The 20,524-nt window shown below is 46.2% G+C and overlaps 1 protein-coding gene across 2 annotated transcripts; it reads right to left on the minus strand.

The window, feature by feature from the left end:
• Window positions 1-1,988: 1,988 nt before the first annotated feature.
• On the minus strand, window positions 1,989-18,912 carry Alg5 (ALG5 dolichyl-phosphate beta-glucosyltransferase). Of its 2 annotated transcripts, none has more exons than XM_048424623.3 (10): window positions 18,773-18,912; window positions 15,987-16,158; window positions 15,631-15,677; window positions 14,266-14,334; window positions 13,544-13,636; window positions 10,913-11,026; window positions 10,465-10,524; window positions 5,676-5,827; window positions 3,993-4,078; window positions 1,989-2,262 (listed from the first exon to the last, which is right to left on the minus strand). In XM_048424623.3, exons 1-10 carry the CDS (start codon window positions 18,836-18,838, stop codon window positions 2,147-2,149), a joined length of 975 nt encoding a protein of 324 aa, XP_048280580.2. In that variant the 5' UTR covers window positions 18,839-18,912; the 3' UTR covers window positions 1,989-2,146. The 2 variants fall into 2 exon arrangements, with proteins under 2 accessions (XP_048280580.2, XP_048280581.2); XM_048424624.3 differs by lacking the exon at window positions 18,773-18,912 and adding an exon at window positions 17,751-17,817.
• Between the last annotated feature and the right edge of the window lie 1,612 nt (window positions 18,913-20,524).

Consider the following 20,524-nt stretch of genomic DNA (forward strand, 5'->3'; position numbering starts at 1 on the left):
AACTAACTGCATTCGTAGGAAAAGGAACATGGCATGGGAGGTCACTGCTGAAGGGACTGAGCAGAAGAAAGGGCAGATGGTCTTGATTCAGTAATAAGGGTAGACGAGGGTTCGCCATGACAGTTCCCTGACACAGAACTTGGGGAGTGCTGTGCAGGCACCTCTCCTTCCCCCTTTATATCCCACAGGTGAGATTATCATTTCTGTCTTACAGCTGAAGATCCTGGGACACCAAATGGCTGACACACAATCAAACTCCCGTCAGCCTGAGTAAAGGGCCAAGGCACACACCTCTCATGGTCCTTCTGGAGTTCACGGGGAACTGTAGTGTGTGGACAAAACGTGACACCAGATGTTCCCCTAACAGGCAGGGGAGGCACATGTGTCCTCATTCGCTCACCTGCGACATGAGGGGAGTGTACACTCACGTTCCTTCTACAGGGAGCAGGGCAGCCTCAGGCTGCTGTCCTGTAAGAACTGGGGTACGTTTACCAAAGATAACATCTAGAATCTTTTGAAAGATAGCTCAGCCAGGAAAAGTCCTCGCTATACAGAACTGATGCCTGAGTTTCATCCCTAGAACCCACTGGATAGTTTTCTCTGACCGCTGGATGTGCTGGATGTGAGCTCTCAAAGCCTCCACATCATATACAATGAGGCCCAGACCCAACGGCCAGAGAGAAGGCTGAGTGTGCCAAGTGTGAACCCAATTGCGGCTGTGACCAGTCAGACACCCCTTCCAGGACAATGCCAGAGAAAGCTACATACAGAATAAGACTTTTTGTTTCTCATTTTTGTAGGGTAGGGTAGGTTCACACGGACAATCTCAGGTGCCCTCACCTCTCCTCCTTGCTTGAGACAGGGTTATTCCAGCCCGTTAGGTTAGCAGGTTCTGTGTATCAAATTGCCCTTTTCTCATAATGCCTCAGATTATACTCTACATTTTAGCTTGGATGTTTCTGTATTTATAGAGGGAAATATGGAGCTTCACACACACACACACACACACACACACACACAGAGCTCTCATTATCCTCTTTAAGGGTACACCCCCAGTGCCCTAACTTGTTCTAAGTGTTACCTCCTAAATGTTCCATTCTTCCAATCAGTCAGTCAGATGCTGGGGCCCAAGCCACAAATACATGTGCGTTCTTCATGTATTTCAAATAGAAACCATTACAACTTTTATTATGCTTAGTTTCTCTATGATGTCAGAAATAACTCAATTTTTTTGTTGTTGGAGATTCCTTTTTTAAAAAAATTGCATTAGCTTCTTTAGCATCTTAATTCTGGAATCAAGTAAATATATTTATCATTATTTAAAAATGTTTCTGATAAGACTTCCAGGGGTTGAGATACAGTTTAGGATTGCCTGGATTACCCAAGAATGTTTGAAGTAGGGCAATGACAAACACAGGGTGAAAAGCAAACAGAATTTCCACACAAATCCCAGAGGGGAAGGTTACGGGGGTGAGAGACAGCACAGCACAATACAGGCAAAGTTAGGGAGACGAACGGAACAAGGAAGTGGCTACTTTCAGCACAGAGACATATACACACCATTGTGGCAATTTCCTAGCATTCCGAGTATTAAATAAAGTCACTGTGACACAGTTAATCCTGCATTTGAACTTATATCCATCATCTTTTTTTTAATACTTATTTATTATGTATACAATGTTCTTTCTGCATGTATGCCAGAAGAGGGCACCAGGCCTCATTACAGATGGTTGTGAGCCACCATGTGGTTGCTGGGAATTGAACTCAGGACCTTTGGAAGAGCAGGTAATGCTCTTAACCACTGAGCCATCTCTCCAGCCCAGCCAACTTCATCTTTAAGTGACTGTTACAGAGTATGATTTAATCATGATTGTAAAAACTGGACAGGCACCTTTAAGACATTTCTTGTCTTCCATCTCAAAGTGTCCATCTCAGAACCTTAATAACAGGAGTCAAAATAAAGACAACGAAATAAAAGAAAATCTAACTTATGACACAAATACGTAAAAATTTATTTGTCCCCAAAGACATCTCATGGTTTGCAGATAGTGAGGATGGGTCCATCACAGCTTCATTGAAAAATCCTGATTTCAAGTGAAATTGTATGACACCATAGGTAAAAGTGCAGTCCGGTCCCGGCGGCAAACTAGCTCATTTTCCGTGTTCGCTCGAGCTTCCAGGCGCCCAGCAGATACCGCAGGCGGATGAAGAGCAGATCTCTGCCCATTTGTAGCCAGCTCCAAAACGGAACCAACTTAGAACCTGCAATTAAAAATCAATTAAACTGCAAGAAATGTGCAGCAGTTCAAAGTGGTATCCAGTGACTGGGGCTGGGAGGTAGAGAACAGTTTTCTACATGTGTGAATACCTGGGCACATGTGCATACGCGCGCGTGCACACACACACACGGAGGGGGGAGTTAGCGACCTTTGAGAGCACCTAGCATCTTAATTTTATTTAAATCCTGTTTAAGTTATAAAGCTGAAGTGACTCTTCTCCCAAAATAAAGCTAAGTCTCTCAGTGCAAGGAAACTCGGGTGACTCTCAAGTGTGAACGTTTCAGACGCCAAGAGGAAAAGGGTTCGTGCATGGAGAGTACTAGGAATTGGGTGGCAGCTCAAGAAAAGTAATAATTTCACAGAACGCTATAAACATACACACAGAAGGCCTACAAATGCACCTCCCTCCCTCTCTCTCTCCCTCTCTCTCCCGGAGAGAAGCTCAGCTAAGGCAAGTCTTGGACTCACTAGTAGTCCAACCCGGCTCTGAACCTGTGACCTATCCTTGCCTCACCTACCTGAGGCCTGGACCACAGGTGTGCACCCCCACACCAGCAATGCCTAGACTCAACAGTGACAATGATGCCTGTGTCCAGACAGCAGCTGCCTACCACTCTGCCTCCGGCTACAAGGGGGTAGCAGTCTAACTGGACGTCTGGTCCCTAAGGACAGTGGTGTGGTACCTGCCAGGCAGTGAACATTTACCAGGAGGAAGGCTCAGTGCTCATCACATCTAATAAGCTCCACCCCCAAAGCAGACCCTCCTTCCACCCTGAGTACAAACAGTTTTCTTCTGGAAACATGGCCACTAACACATTCTGGAGACATTCTCTATTGTTAACTGGGGACAAACTAGGAAGAACTCTAACACCACAACTACCTCTGAGATGCAGAGGAGCCAACAGCACACACCTGAAAATGATTTTAACCCCCAGCCCCTTCAAAGTGCCCACAAGGTTGTCCTCTTTGACGCTAGAATAATGGTTTGGATTTGTTAAGTTTCTATAAACACACTGTAGTTTGTAGAAGCCAGAGGCACCCAAACTCAGGCAAGACACATGCTTCTGTGTCAGGACTCCCAGAGGGGGTTGGAGGCCAAGTGCACAGGAGAGGAGACTGCAGAGGACTTCAGCTGGCCACACCACTGCCCCACACAGTGAGGAGTTTGGGTTTGTCCCAAGGTAAATGCAGGAGACAGTGAGAGCTCACCCTGCACACAGACAGACTGCTGGGAAGGAGCCTGACACACGTTTATAAAGATTTCACGAGGTTGAATTTAAGAGGCCTTTACACTGGGGATCATGTGTAGCTACACCTAACCCTGTGGAGGCCGGGATGAGGTCAGCTTGAGTCTGTGAGTTCACAGTAAGCCTCGGCAATGCAATGAAACCACACTTAGAAAGCAAGGGCACAGGGTTCCGGATGGCTATGACACTCATGGTCCTTCCTTAGCTCCGCACAGGGTTTGGAGTGCCCAGCTAGTAACACTTGAGCACCAAGACCTTGTCTACTGGAAACCTGGGCCAGAAGGAAGCCCATCAAAGACTCAAAAGAGTCTGGAAAAACAGCAGAAAGAAATTTGATGGAACACAGAGAGCTCTGTGGAGAGGTGGGAGGCCCTGGTGAAGGACGGGGTTGACGGGTGCCAGCAGACTCTCTCAGACAACTACACTGCCCAGCTAAGGACCAGCTGTAAATAAACAGTACACTCACCCTCAATTTCAGTCCAGTTGACGGCGACTTCCGCTATTGGAATTTTAAGAAATTGTGCTATGTATAGCAGTTCTACATCAAATGCCCTGAAACAGAAAATATATTGTTTATTTTAGAAAGGACAGGTGGGGGCATCAATCAGATGTCTAGCAGGGCAGATGTGAAACTTCTATGTAAAACTGAAGGCCAGGCCCTTCAGGTAGGCCTCTGGGAATACTGGGTAAGCCTCTGAGAACCGAGAATGATTAGCGTGGGACGCTGACCACGGAGCAAACGCAGACACCTAGACCCGAAGACCACCTACTTTACATTTTAATCAAGGAAATTAAAGACTTCAAACACACGCAAACATACATACACACACACACACACACACACACACACACACAAGATAATTTAAATTTTGACTCTAGTTTAAGAAAACTTTTGGGGGCTGGAGAGATGGCTCAGCGGTTAAGAGGATTGCCTGCTCTTCCAAAGGTCTTGAGTTCAATTCCCAGCAACCACATGGTGGCTCACAACCATTTGTAATGAGGTCTGGTGCCCTCTTCTGGCCTGCAAGCATACACACAGACAGAACATTGTATGCGTAATAAATAAATAAATATTTTTTAAAAAAAGAAAACTTTTGGGAGTTTATCTGAAACCTATTTCTAGGGAGGATGACTGATCTTCAGAAACAGATTCACAAACGTGGTAGAGACATAGAACATGGGCATATCTTGGATAATCACAGCTACCCATCAGGAACAAGTTACAGAGAACCTGCAATTAACGCTCAGCAAGGATGCTTTCAGCAGTGTCCCCGGGCAATGAAAATGCCAAGCACTCTTTGTAGCAGAGGAAATTAGTCAAGTCAGGAGGGATTCCTTCCCTTCTAGAACTTTCTTCCTCCTCGGAGCTGGAGATCGAGCCCAGGGCCTCATATACGCAAGCACTCTTCCAACTAAGTGACATTTGCAGCCCCTCAAGAGCCTGTGCTTGGAGGAGAGAAATCAGACTGAAGGAATGACCCCGGGGAGTGAGAACAGGTGTGGTGACTGTAACAGCGCACGGCTGGGACAGAGGAGACACAGGTGGGGCCGCTCTGCAATTCCTCCAAAGGTCAGGGGAAGCCACTGCAGGATTAGAAGCAGAAGTGTGAGTGTGATTACAAAGATTCCTCGGGCTGCGAGGTGGTGGAGGTGGAGAGAAACTAACAGCTGTGGCCACGGCTGGACGCCTGCAGGGGCTGAATCAATGTCAGGGCTAGTTCAGGAGGCAGGAATGACAAGTATGGAAGGTAGGAGAGGGACAGATGGGGGGATGAAGGCAGCAAACAGGGCTGGACAGACAGGGTCAAGGGATGGGGTTTGAAGGCAGATGAGACAAGGAAGGAGGAACACAAGAGAGAAAAGAAATGGAAAAGGCTAGGTTTGAAGATGGCAGGAGAGAGCTCAGCAAAGAGCCAGGCTGAGGAGAGAGACCCACCAACTGGGAAGGATCATGAGGAGCAGAGGGAGGCTTTAGGGTGAATTCTAGCCACACAGTGGACACTGCTGGTGTTAGGTGAGCATATAACACACGCGTCAATCTGGCTCCATCTGGATACTTATCATATCCAGGTGAGACAGCAGGGCTCTATCCTATCATCTGGATGCCAGATAGGAAGGCAAGCATGAGACATTCCAGTCAGAAACCTACCATCGTTCGATGTGCAGAGATGAGAAGGTCCGGGCTGCTGCTTCTCGGGTCAGTAATTTGAACCCACACTGCGTGTCCCTGATTCCTTTGACACAAAGGAACCACACCAGGAAATGGAATCCATACATAAGTAGAGTGCGGAAGTAAGAGCGCTAAAACAAGGGCAAAAGAGAAATCATTTCTCCATTCTGGGAGACACTGGGGTGGGGGGTGCCTCCAGTCTGGACAGAAGGGATTCGAGGCCTTGTGAGCAGGGTGCTGCTTCAAGAGCAGAGCATCATGGGAGAAGCCACTGTTTCCCGGAGCCTGGGTCCAAGAGCAGAAGTTCAGGACCCGAGGGGCCAGCTCTGCACTGACCTATCTGCTTTGTTCTTAACCATCAGTGAAGTACAAATACAAAAGAAAGGTGTCCTCTGAACAGAGGTGAGCCCTGCCTCCTAGGCTGAGAGCAAGCTGGCCTTGAGTAAATTACAGCGGAATGGCGTCCACTTTCCAGAGTCAGTAGGGGAGTAAAACACAGTTATGTCAAAGCTGTGAGCCATGTGCTTGGCCAGAGAGTAACAGGAACTCAGGAACGGCTTCATATGGAAGGCTGACAGCTTTCCTCTCAAGCACAGCTCCACTGTGACTGGGCGGGAAGGGATATCAAAGCCCCCATCTATAAAACATGTGAAGCCCTCTGTCACCAATCGTGTTCTGATGCAGTGGCTCTTACCTCTCTCAGCAGGTGGGGGTGGGGAAATCTCATCTTAACACACTTTGGGAAGCTCACAGCTGCCGACTCAGTGTCTTCCACATAAAATACTCCCAAGAAATACTGGAAAACTGACTAATCTCCTCAAAGGGCAATTATGCCAAGGAAAGGGACAAACAGAAACCGAAAGACAGGAAAATGAAAATTCAAGGTGGAAAACACACATGCAAAACTTCCGCTTGAACTGAAGTTTTCAGTGTGATTTGTGTGAGCACAGAGAACATTCCCACGCTTGAACAGTTGTCAGTGTGATTTGTGTGAGCACAGAGAACATTCCCACGCTTTGCTTTGCTTGGTGGTAATAGGACTTTGTCATATTTTAGAATGCAGCTGTTTATTAAAAAGCAGAAGATGAGAAATTCACAAGAAAAGTTTAATGTGTTTGTTTTGGTTTTTGAGACAGCTTTTCTCCATGTAGCTCTGGCTGTCCTAGAACTCTCTCCATAGTCCAAGCTGGCTTCAAACTCACAGAGATCGGCCTGCCTCTGCCTCCTGAGTGTGGGATTAAAAGTGTGTGCCACTAACGGCCAGCCTAATTTATCTGATTTCTAACACACATGAAAGCGTAACAGGGACAGAGAGATGACTCAGCAGGCAAGAGCACTGGCTGCTCTTGCAGAAGGAAGACCTGGGTTCAGTTTCCAGTAATACCAAGGCCTCTGATGCCCTCTTCTGGCCTTCAAAGTTACTTCACATGTGTGGTTCATATACACATAAGCAAAACATACATGCATACAAAATAAAAATAAAGGAGAAAAAAAGCAAAATAATCTAGATAAACCACAAAGAAAATCTTGCTTTAATTTTTTAAGCTTAAAAACTTGAAGATACTTAAAATATATTGTAAGACAGACTTCAGTAGATGAAGTTAACAAAGAAATAGAGTTTAAACCGGGCAATGGTGGCACACGCCTTTAATTCCAGCACCCAGGAGGCAGAAGCAGGTGAATCTCTGAGGCCAGCCTGGTCTACAGAGTGAGTTCCAGGACAGTTAGCAGCTAGGGCTGTTACACAGAGAAACTCTATCTTGAAATACCAAAAAAAAAAAAAAAAAAAAAAGAAAAGAAAAAGAAACAGAGTCTGTAATTTCTGAAATAGATATTTAGTATTAGAAAGACACTGTCTCAGAATAAATAACAGTATCCCCAAGGTCTATAAAGTGCAGGAAGACAGGAGAAATATAAAGCTGGTAATTTCTTTAAAAAACTAAAGGCATCAAACAAATGCCAAAGGATTCCACTCCTCAGTACTTTTAAATGATAAATTCCAAAGGCACCCACAAAGAAACTAGAGCATTCTATCTGTGCCTTGCCTGCCTTCCGGGAGAGCAGCAACAGATGGAATGACACTGCGGGTACAGTAAAACACAGAAAAGCAGCATCCAGATGCTGTTCGTAAGCCACTCAGTCTGCTATTTGGCATCTTAATTCTTTGATGATTTTTTTTCCCACTGTGCTTGGACTGGTCCCCATGGCTTATGTTCTGTGTGGTAGGCGGAGAAATAGAAGGTCACGCTGTTACTCCTCAACTAGACGCGCCTCATGCCTCCAGGAAACAGTTTTTCCTAAGGCAGGAGTAGCTAATGATCTGGACAGCAGTCCCACTAGATGGCAGTCACGAGCAGCAATGCAGCAGGCAACCTCTACTTGCCAGCGAGTGGCATGAAGGGCCAGAAGCCCTGAATCAACCACTAGGTTGAGAGGTGAAGAAATGGATACAAAATAAGTCACAATAAATATGTAGACCTGGGAGAGTCCTAATCAGCCTCCAGAGTGCTGGGAGCCCCACTGTGCCAGGCTTCACAAACGCAAGTTCTAAGTCAAGAGAATTTACATCTTTAAAAATAAAACCAAAGGGCTGAAGTTGCAACTCAGAGGTGAAGCACTGGCCTAGAGCACACAAGGCCCTGGCTTTGAGCCTCAGTACTACAGGAAAACAAAGGGTTAACCCAAAACACACAGCCTAGCAGCATGCAGAGGCCTCTCTCCTCCTTGATGGTTCCAGTGACTCCTGATTCTTCATTTCTCATTCTTTATTTTCCTTCACCAAACAGATGAGCCCTGGCCCATAGTGCTTCATATTAAAAATAAAAAAGATTTTCTTTAATTTTATGTGTATACGTGCTTTGTACACAAATTCGTCTGTACCACATACACACATACAGTTCCAGAAAAATGTGTTGGATCTCCTGAAACAGGAGCTGTAGACGGCTGTCAGCCACCAGGTGGGGGCTGGGAACTGAACCCAGCGCTCGTAACCACTGAGCCAACTCTAGCCCCAAGCTTCATAGTTTTAAAAGGGAAAATTTACTCAGATTTCTTTAAATTAATGTCAACCTGTTTTCATCTGCAAAGCAAATTTTGCTGTGTTTGCGGAGATAATTCTGCTGTGTTCACAGCGCCATGTTCAGGCCACACAAAGCAATACCCCACACGCTCATGACAGTCTGCGGTCAGTCTGCTAGCTGGGATCAGTGTCCTCCTCGGACATAGTCACATCCCCTTTGCTGAATTCAGGACCTCACTACCTCAGCAAGGTGCTACCCCTCCCGGACACATTCTTTTTCCTTTCTTTCTCGCAAGCACAGAGATGTCAACCAAGTTCAGCTTGCCTCTCTCAGCTTTCGGTAATACATGTTCAGGGTAGTGATAGTCTCCATGCTTAACAGATTAACATTTTCAAACACTAATGAGAACTGCATGGGTCATAAAATACTAACTAGATATTAAAATCGATTATTTTGGAGCCGGAGAGATGGCTCAGTGGTTAAGAGCACCGGCTGTTTTTGCAGCAGTCTTGGGTTCAGTTCCAGCACCACACTGTGGCTCACAGACATCTGTAACTCCAGCTTTAGGAATCTAGTGCCCTCCTGTGTCAGAGCCAGTCATGTGTGCAGTACACAGACACACAACACACAGGCAGAATGATCATATGCATAAAATAAAAATGTAAGTATCTTATAAAAGTTTATTTCTGAAAAACAAACGAGCGTCTAAAGAAACTCATGTTCGAGTCCCCTTCCAGCTTCAGGCGCTGTCTCTCTGCTTCCCAGAGAATCCGCTGCCTTGCCTGTAAACATCTGCAACCCTGCTGCCAGTGTCCTGATAGAGTTTAAATTCTCCTCCTACCAAATCACAGAATCATGGAGGGGAGATATTTAATTTTATTTTAATAGTTCTAGAATTAATGTGCACAAAAGTAACCTGTGATCTGCTGAAAAGGCAGGCCAGGGTCTCTCTCATCCGAGGCTGACTCAGAGTGATGGGTGTCCTCCTCTTACGTACTATGAGTCCCTCCCCAGGCCACACACTGACACTGGCTCTTTACTCTCGGTGATGAATCCCTGCAAATATGGCAGCTACTGGACTTGACACCCAAGATCTCCATTTTTAAGTGGAAAACCCTGACTATGACTTCTAAAACACACACACACACACACACACACACACCCTCCTTACTGAAATTCTTAGCCTTTGAGTTGCTCCAGTTTTTTAGGTGTGATCTACAAAAGAGCAGCCTGCACCTGCAGTCTCTGGTGACATGTAAAAGGAACTGGCATGAATCTGACAACTGTCAGTTAAATGATTTCTTTACTGACATGAAACAAGAAATATTTAAACTCTGAACAAAACTCAAAATATACTTGAAATAGAACTTACTTGGGACTAGGAAAATTTCAGAGTTTGTATGTTTTTTCATACTTCAGAATATTTTATATACCCTCCACACACATACACACAATTTTAAAAAGAAACTTTTGTTTGTCTGAATGCTGCCTTCTGTATCTTAGACACAATCTTAAGAATGCTTATATCCTGAGGGAGAGCCTCGCCCATCCTGTGCACTTACGCTAATCTTGCATGAATTCCAGTGAGGTTGAAGGGAAGCGAATTTTTGAGAGAAAACACAGGAACCCATTTCTTAGCAGATGTGCTTGTATGTGTAAAATGGGGTTGAATGTTAACAAGCTACTATATACGGCATATATATAGTATACTATATATATATACTATATACGGCTTTGGAAAGCCTCACCTGAGCAATTGATTCTTTCTCCAAATGAGCTCGAGATCCACAGGCGATGGCCATTTGATCCTGAGGTAAAAGCAACACCATAATTTTCTTTAATATTTAAGAATGACATATGAATGTACTCATCTTCAATGCAAACGTCTCACCTTTAGGAACACTTTGAAAAAATAACACAAATATTTGTAAAGTCTATTGAGGGGTTAAGCATATGCACAGCCTGGAGACAGCGAGTCATACTTATTAGGATTCTGTTTGGTGTGGTGGCACACACCTTTAATCCCAGCACTTGGGAGGCAGATAGAGGTGGATCTCTATGAGTTCAAGGCTAGTCTGGTCTACACAGTGAGACCCTGTCTCTAAACAAAAAGAAAGTTGAACTTTAGGTAAATTCTGACTTCGCTTTTGAGCCCTGTGTTCCTGACCTTCCAGTGCAGTGAATTCTTATACTCACAGGCCACGGCCGGAGATCACTCAGTCCCTTCTCTAGTTTTTCAACATCTGGAAACTTTGTGGCTCCATCAGCATCTGCCATGAGGATCTTCTCTCCTCGAGAACTGAACACACCCTGAATTCACAAATTCCAAGAGAAAGAAAGTTGCTTAGAACTAAGTTCAAACTCCACGGCCCCTCAGCTCATTCTGTTTTAAGACAGCCAGGAGTGGAGTATTAGGTATAATACGGCAGAAGGAGTGGAGTATTAGGTATAATACGGCAGAAGGAGGCCAAAGTTCATAGTTGTGCAGCTAGGACGGCCCACGTGTATCTACCGCCCATTTCACTGTTGCAAACGCTTCACACTCCTCCCCTAATACCCTGCAACTGTCAGTATGAACGCAGTCAACATGGAGGAGGGAAGCAGTCCTCAGCACCAGCACAGAAAGGAGGACACACCTCGCACATCTGTGTGCCCATGTTAGGGAGTAGTGTCACATGACTTGAGGCAACCTGTACACAATTAAAGAATTGTCCCTAAACAGAAATAACACACACGCATCTGTAATCCCCACTCAGGAGGAGGAAGCAGGAGGGTTTCCAGTCTGAAGCCTCATGTTCTTGAGAAGTGCACAGTGAAAGTGACTTTTCTTTATTATGGTGCCATAAGTATTTTAAATTAGTGGCTGAACAGGGCAAAGGTGGTGTCACTAATGGTTTACTGTCTGCTGGGGCAACTGACACTTGGTAAATCAGGTTGGCCATGGTACAAACCGTGACTACCTGTGCATATATTTACAAGGAAATTAATTTCTGCAGTGTGCCGGAGTGACGCAGCACTTGGTCAGCACTCATGCTGACTGCAGACATGACTCATGTATGCAACACAGACCTCTCATCACTGTCCCTGTGCTGGGGCTGGCCCTCCTCAGCATGCCTCTGTCTCCCTCAGACTCACCTCTACTGACTGCGGGCATCTGTCGTGTACCCCCCTTTCTGCTGTCAGCACCACTGTGTGAATAATCTAACCCTAGACAACATGACACCTGATGAGGACGGAGGACTTCTCTCCAGTCTGACTCTGGGTTAAGTCTAAGGACACCCAGGGAACACTGTGGGGTGACTGTGATTAATTTACATCATCTCAATGTACAAAAATGTCTAATGAAGCATATTATTTTCCTCAACGTATGCTACTGATCTTTAATGATAGGGGAGTTCAGCCAATCATATTCTGTTTTCGGGGCGTTCCGCCCTCAGGCAAAAGCCTGCCTATAAACCTTGCAAATGCACTCCTCTAGCCCTCTTTTCGCCTGGCTCCTGTGTCCGGACGGATTGGTTGGATTCTGGTGTAAGCTGTTGTAAGTCTTACTTCTGTTTATTAAAGCTATGTATTTTGTATCAAGATAGTCTGGGGACTTTTCTTTACCAATCGCCCTGCAGCTTCACTTTAAAAAGATTTAATTTATGTGTGTGAGTGCTTTTCCTGCAGGCACTGTATCTGCACAGTACATAGACAGTACGTGCAGAGGCCAGAAGGGGATACTGGATCCCAGGAATTAGAGTCACAGGCGGCTGTAAACCACTGTGTGAGGACCTGGGACCAAACCCGAGTCCTCTGCAACAACAGTCAGTGCTCTTAACCGCTGAGCCATTTCCCTAGGTTTAATGTTTTATTTTAAACAACAAAATGAATAAAGAAACAAACAAGTTAAGTGAATGAATGAATGAATGAATCAATCAATCAATCAATCAATGTCCAGGTGACAGAATGTCCTAGGAGTCACTTTGTGTTCATGAAGAAAAGCAAGGGAAAGGTGAGAGCAGGGCTTCTGCTGGCAACCGGGAGAGCTAATGAGAGCCTGGTCTGCTTGAGGAGGCTCCTTTTGGGGAAATACAAACCACTAGTCTCCTCAGAGTGCTATCTGGATTTACTTTCACATGCACTGGGTTTTTGGTCCTTTCTACAGTTTAACTTGTTTTCTATCTGACAGACCTTGACAAGAAACACCCTACCCTGGCTTGGGTCTTGAAGGCCCCTCACAGGAGCCTCTCCTCTTCACTCCACTGTGCAGACGATTGTCTCTCCTGCTGCACAGCGCTCCACATCAGCAGACCCAGGAGTCACCTGACTCCACGCGACCAGGCTCTGCTGTGCCTTCACAAGGGAAAGTGCAACACACAAGTGTGTGCTGTCTTGTGTGAGCAAGGACACTCCGTCCTCAGCAGAGACAACAGGACACTCTACACAAACACAAACGTTTTCTGTATCATCTAGTACATTACAGACAGCATATGAAATGTAGACCTCATCAAATCAATATAATTATTAAAGTTCTTGATATCTTCATTACAATTCCTGCTATTTGATATGTGGTATTATATACTGAAAAGGAGGTTATCTATATACCTTATATTTTTCTTTTTTTTTTTTTTTTTTTGGTTTTTTGTTTTGTTTTGTTTTGCTTTTCCGAGACAGGGTTTCTCTGTTGCTTTGGAGCCTGTCCTGGAACTAGCTCTTGTAGACCAGGCTGGCCTCGAACTCACAAAGATCCGCCTGCCTCTGCCTCCCGAGTGCTGGGATTAAAGGCATGCACCACCACCGCCCGGCTCTATACCTTATATTTTAAACAAAAACGTGAATTATTACCATCCGCACAGCACCACCTTTCCCGCGGTTCTGAACCAGCGTTATCACTCGCACTTTGTCACTTCCGTATTTCTGGCAGTATTTTAAAGCGACCTGTTGATGATGTAGAAGTCAGAATACAGTTACCCTGATGTGATCAGAGCATGTCAAATGCATGTACTGAAACCCCGCATTGTGTCCCATAAACACAAACACTTACCATCTGTCAGTCAGGAAATACATAATCAATATAAAGAGAAAGATGAGCAATAACTCAGATTCCACAAGTCACACCGACTGGGTGTCTTCTCACTCGGGCGGAGACACCACCACTGCAGCTCACACCTCCTTAGACAGGATGGCCATTGGCATTTCCGTGGGGGACTGTCCTGAGTGTTAACTGAGAGTGGAAGGCCCAGCCCACTGTGGGTGGTACCAAACACTGCGTGACTGCAGAAAGTTAGCAAGCAAGCAGGCAGTGTGGGTGCACTTGTTTCTCTCTGCCCCCAACTGTGGATGTCATGTGACCAGCTGACTCCAGCTGCAGTGACTTCCCTGCAGTGATGAACCTTTTCCTGCAACGTTCCTTCTTTGCGCAGGGCATTTTATGAACAACAGGGGTGAATGTGGGACAGGAAGTAATGAGCACAGCTTTGGGTTCCCCCAGCAAACGGAAATAAGCCGCACGTCCTAAACGGCTCCAAGTCCCACCGACCAGCCGTTCTGGAAGCACACACACTTACCTGTGACGTCTGGTCTTGACTGCCGTCGTCAACCACTATCACCTCGTAAGTGAACACAGGGTCCTGCTTCTGCAAGAAGCAAAAATAACAAGTCACAATTTGGCAAAACTATGATGGAGATTAATAAAGTTATAACAGTATTTTAAATGTTTTCACATTTGTGTGTGTGTGTGTGTGTGTGTGTATATGTGTGCATATGTGTATATGTGTGTGTGGGGATGACCCTGGTGCATATACAGAGGTCAGAGAACAACTTGTATGGGTCTACTCTCTTCTACCATGTGAGACACAGGTAGCAAACTCAGATGATCAAGCTTGGCTGCAGGGTCTTTACCCTATGAGCTACCTTGGCAGCCTGTAAACTGCAATTTAAAAACCATTTTCTTTCAAATTTATTTTGATATTGTATGTGTGTACACTCATGCACATGGGCGTGCACATGCATGGAGGTCAGAGGATGACTTGTAGTTGGTCCTCTCCTCCCACCGTGGCTTCTCAGGAACTGAACACAGGACATCAGGCTTGCAGGGCAAGAGCCTGTACCCCTAAGACGTCTTCCCAGCCCTAACAAAGTTGTCATTTAAGCAGCAGCTGTGTTTCTGAATATAAAATGTGCAAGCATTGAAAAAAGACATCTTTTAGGGTTGGGGAAACAGCCCCTGCAGCATGCCTGCCTAGCATGTTTGAGCATCTGCACGCATGTTGAGATGTTAGGAAGCCCAGTACTGGTGACTGTTTCTGAGGGAAGGCTGTACGGCAATATTTTATTTTTGTGTGATTAATTATCGCTTAAAATTCTAAGGCTGGGGGCTGGAGAGATGGCTCGAGGTTGAGAGCATTGCCTGCTCTTCCAAAGGTCCTGAGTTCAATTCCCAGCAACCACATGGTGGCTCACAACCATCTGTAATGAGGCCTGGTGCCCTCTTCTGGCCTGCAGGCATACACACAGACAGAATATTGTATACATAATAAAATAAAATAAATATTTAAAATAAATAAATAAATAAAATTCTAAGGCTGTAATTTCATATCACATAATCAATATGAACGCATTTGAGAAACAAAGTTCTACAGTCTCTGTTATAAGGGCCCCAATGGATCTCCGTTCATGAATACTGCACACGCAGACGTCACAGAAGTGAGCCTGCCCGCATTCACTGGTACGTAATCTACATCACCGAGCAAGAGACAATTAGGAGGGGGAGTAGACATCGGAGAAATGGCAGCTCCCTGGTTTGTCTCCTTCTGGAGGTAGCATGCTGCATGCTGGGCCTGCCTCCCAGAAGAGAGCACCTAGCTGGGCGTCTACAACTGTTGACCTGCTTCAGTTTTAACTGGAGATGGGACATTGAAGAGAAGTGATACCTGTCTCTTTTCTAGGTAGTTCAGGGCTTCATCCATCATCATGGGCACTAAAGGGAAAACAAATATTTTATACATTGCTTTTGAAAATGAGTTAGCAAACCCAGCATACTTTATTCACATAGGAAGACAAGTCTGTCATCTACTAAGACGCTCAGGGATGTCACTTCGTCTGTCCTCACCCAGAATGTCCCTTGTTCTCACCACAGGACTTTTCTAGAAGGCTTCAATCCTGCCACCTCACTTCCCCTCTTCCCAGCCACAGGTGCCAACCGTGCCTTCCTTTCTGAGGGCAAACACTGCAGGATTTCTTTTCTCCCCAAAGGACCCACTAGGGAATGAACTCAAGTAGAACTTACACCGTTTCTCTTCGTTGTAGGAAGGCACAACAACAGACAGCTGTTTGGTAGGTGAGTCCCAGATGCTGGGTAAAGTTTCCTTCTGGCCTTTGGCATTAAGGAAGAATTTCTCTTCTTCGTGTTGGTGATGTGGTGGCATTTTTGTAGCTGTTATAAATGCGATGACAGATACCTACAGGGAGATGTAAAAAGCGGGTTACAGGGCTGGAGAGATGGCTCAGAGGTTAAGAGCACTGCCTGCTCTTCCAAAGGTCCTGAGTTCAATTCCCAGCAACCACATGGTGGCTCATAACCATCTGTAATGGGGTCTGGTGCCCTCTTCTGGCCTGCAGTCATACACACAGACAGAATATTGTATACATAATAAATAAATAAATAAATATTTTTTTAAAAAGTGGGTTACATCGATCTCTTTTAATGTTTGCTTTGCTAAAACATCATTATTTGCACAATTTTAAAATTTTCATTATTTTTTGTCGCTGTTTGGGAGACTATGTAGTCTCAGGTTTGACTCTGGAGGTGATTATGCTGTTACATGGCAGCCAGGCCGTAACCAGCCCCTTCTGAACTGACGATGGTCCTTGACCCCATTAGTAATGTGCTAAATGTTTTAGGAGGCCTTGATCCACCACCTCTCATCCCCCAGGGCCTCTTCTATGCCAGATCCAAAACTCAATACAGGAAGTCCAGCCCACTCTGACAAATGGACAGCACAGTGAGTACCATATCCTGCCTGGAGCATGTATGTGGCAGGCAAGTCCATCTGGCAGCTGACCACGGAAGGACCAAACTGAGTCCTGAGTCAGCCTATTGGGCCCCACAGCAGAGACTGTAGTGCTTAAGAATGCATTCTGATATTTATCCTAAATTCCAACTAAGAACAGCATCTTTTGGAGTAACATATAAGACTTGCAGGCTCCTGGGGTTGAAACAGTCAAGAGCACTGGCTGCTCTTACAGAGGACTTGGTTCAGTTCCCAGCACTCATGTGGTGACTCACAACCAATTGCTTGTAAGTACAGCTCTGGGGACCCAATGTCTCTGGATTCCGCATTCATGTGCATGTACACACACACATGCACACCTAAAAAGCATAAAAATACAATCCTTTAAAAAATGAAAAGAGTCTGGCTGTCCACTCTACTGTCTAGGTTGTGAGTTTTTCAAGAAAGCAATCAATGCTCCTAAGAAAACGATTAACCCAGATCTGGGGTGGGAAGGTTTATGTTAACACAGCAAAGCAGACAGAAAGCAAAATTGATCTGTACTCATGAGGGCTTCAGGAAAAGGGGAAGGTGGGCCACTCGAAGTGCTTGCTTCTCAGGCCTGGGAGGAAGGACTGCAGCATCAAAAGGGTAATCCCTGCAGTGGCTAGAAACATGTACAGAGACCGGGGTCTGTAAACATACAAGAATAAAAGCTGGCCATCGTTTTAAGACTCCAGGGAAAGAGCTCAGTGTCTTAAAGACTTGAGCCTCCAGAAGTAAAAGGTGCTTCAGGTGACTGTGAACCTGAGGACTTTTCATAAAAACAAACAAAACCCCTACAGACCCGTCTTAAAAAAAAAAAAAAGCCAAAAAACAACTCACACGTGCATTTAATTAAATCCTCAAATCCTACAGGAAATTTGGAGGGCAGACAAAATTAAAGATGCTTGGGGAGGCAGCCTGTTAAACCCACACTTGGCAAACTCAGAGAATTGAACCGGACAGGCTACTGGGAACCACAGAAAGACTAGTTAGGTTTTAAAGGCAGTTCGAATTACCTGATTGCAGTCATGGTTTTAAAAGGAGTCCCCGACAGAAATAAACGCAGATGATTTAGAGCTGAAATGTTATTTGGATTTGTTTTTAAATGATTTTTAAAAAACTGGGAGACGGTGGAGAGAAGGAATGACTGCGGGAAGATGGACGATGAGTTTGAAGATCCAGTGCACAGCACCCCAAGCGCAACAGGCACAAAGCTGTTCAATAAAGGGCACCTTTACTACTTCAAGCGGGTGGCATCTAAGAGTGCACACAACCTCATCGTGCACACACTCATCTAGATCAGTGACACTGACACAAGGCAAGGTAGCCTCAACTCAGAACTGTGCCAACAAAATCCAGGTTTGTTCCAAGCCTTTAAAGGAGGCGTTTTAGTAAGAAAGGGCTCCTGGCTCACCCAGACACACAGCGACAAAGTCACCAGGCCACACCATTCCTAGACTATGAATGTGCATGCATGGCAAGGCGACAGAAGCCTTCCTGGCCAACTGTCCAGCCACCTGGTCTCAATACCAAGAAAGCTTTTCAAAATCTCCGTTTACTGAATGAGTGGCGGTCTCTTTCAAAACCGTGGCAAAGTTCTGTTGGCGAATCTGCATTTTTCTACATACATACCAGCAAGGGTCTGCAACGTTCCTAGAGGAATGGCAAAGAAAATGCTAAGGTGCTTGATTCTGGGACAAAACGACCCCTGGCCGAAAACAAGAACGAGGCCTGGGCCCGTTTCTCCCTCACCCACCGACCCTAGTCTGTTGGGTCCACTGCTCTCTTCCTGGCTGCAGCACATGGCACACCAGAGAGCTCCGAATTGCAGCATCTGGAGGACCAAGATGAAGGCTGGATAGGCGGGGGTCCGGGAACAGAGACCCGGAGAAGCTGGGTGGGGACGGGTCACTTAAACAAGGTCCATAGGGGCAAAAAAAGGGTCAAGGATTTCAGGGGATCTGAATGCAAGAGACCCGAAAACGAGTGGGAAGTGCGGAGGGGAAGCCCGGAGCCCGGAACTCCACCACGGTCTCACCAAAATGAGCACGGCGGCCGCAAGCGCCACGCCGAGCCCCGCCAGCTGCAGCAGCAGCGCAGACATCCCGCAGCTCCACAATTGCGGAAGCGCCGAGCGACGCCGCGCCCCTTCCAGCCCGGCCCCACAGGAGAGGCCTTGCTGGCCCAAGGCCGCCGCCCGCAGCGCCACCACACGGCCGCGTCCCGCCACTGCAGGAGCCCAGCGACACCCGCAGCGCCCTCGCGCGGCTCCACCGAGGGTTGCACGGCCAGTCCTGGAATGCAATGCACTGGTCGTGTGCGGACAGCGCTGCCAGCCTCACACCCGTGCTCTGCAGTGCAGTCATCTAAGGGTGCCTGGCGTCTTAGATGCTTTAGAGTCTCCCCGGTTAATTTCGCGCGTGTATATGTGTGTGTGCGCACAGGCCCGTGGGAGCCGGGACGTGGGACCCCGGGGTTGGCGTCAGCGGCGGTTGTGACCGTACCGACCGGGCCTCCCCATCAGGTCTGGTCCTAAGCCGGCGCTCGTGGGACGCCCGGGCTCCCCGGAGATGCTGTCCAAGCACAGCACAGCACAGCAGCCTCCACGGAAGGAGCAGCTTCTCCACCCAGGACTCCTCCGAGTCGCCTGCGCAGGATGTAGGCGCGGCGGGCTGCGCAGGCGCGGGCGCGACGATGGCGGCCGGGTTCAAGTGAGTGGTGGTGCACGCAGGAGGCGCGAGTGTGGCGCGTGGCAGCGGCGGGGACCCGAGTGATCGTGGGGCCGCGGGAGGGCTCTGCCCACTGGAGGCGCTGAGCGACAGCGCAGCCAGGACGGCACCGACCTCTAATCCGAGCGCCACGCCGCTCCTCACGGGAAACCAGAGTTTCATTGTTGATATGACGTGGATGGTGGTAAAATGCTGATAACAGAATATCTAGCCCTTGTCATTATATGCTATTGATCCAATAAAAATCAAAATCAACTTAATGGCTTTATTTTCCAACATTCATTACCTCCCAAGCATGTGGCAATTTAATTTTCAAATATAAATAATGAGAGAAGATTCATTAACCACTATTCATATTTAAAATAATGTCTTCATTTTGCAACGGCAACACATTGTTTTTTCAAAATCAAGACATATAAGATATCTTTTAGTAAATTATTAATTAGCCAGAGGGGGACCTCACTTTTTTTATTATCAAGAAAATAATTCCCTATACTATATTTCATCCAAGTCTTGTAAAACAACAATTTAATCTTTCTGTGATCAATGAAAATTACCGAATTTAAGTTACAGGAATTCCCAGATATGACTAATTTAAAAGTTAATGTAAATACATCAATTTATTTTTATTTCCCTTATAACCAGAGGAAGGAAATGAAGTGCAAAACAAAACACATGTTTGGATTTCCAGTATGAGGACTTGTCACATGTCAGGAGAGGGGAGTAGGAGAGGGAGGTGATATTAGAGTGAGAGAGAGAGGAAGGCAACAGATGAGAAACAGCAAATTCAGGATCCGACCAGCATTCGAAACAGACAGACAGAAAGCAAGAAGAAAAGTTACTTCCCAAGTTTGAACTCAGGGAGCTGACAAGACCAAATGAAGCTCAAGGCGACTTCATGGTAGCCTGGAGGGGCTGTGTTAGGGGCAGGAATTCTGGGAAGCAAAAGTACAGTGCCTCACTAGAGGAACAGTTATTCTCCTGTGTCTTTAGCACGGCTTAAGGTGAACCTGCCTTCCTGGTAGTGTTTCCTTGGCTGGATGGTTTATCAGACCCAGAAG

Source organism: Myodes glareolus, chromosome 20, assembly GCF_982192425.1.
Source record: "Myodes glareolus chromosome 20, mMyoGla1.1, whole genome shotgun sequence".
Lineage (NCBI taxonomy): Eukaryota > Metazoa > Chordata > Mammalia > Rodentia > Cricetidae > Myodes > Myodes glareolus.

Coding starts and splice junctions, on each gene's coding strand:
- Alg5 (XM_048424623.3), bottom strand. CDS start 18,838: ATGTCTGCGCTGCTGCTGCAGCTGGCGGGGCTCGGCGTGGCGCTTGCG. Junction 4,079..5,675: donor TCTCTGCACATCGAACGATG/GTAGGTTTCTGA, acceptor TTTCTGTTTCAG/GGCATTTGATGTAGAACTGC. Junction 2,263..3,992: donor CAACTGGACTGAAATTGAGG/GTGAGTGTACTG, acceptor TTTTAATTGCAG/GTTCTAAGTTGGTTCCGTTT.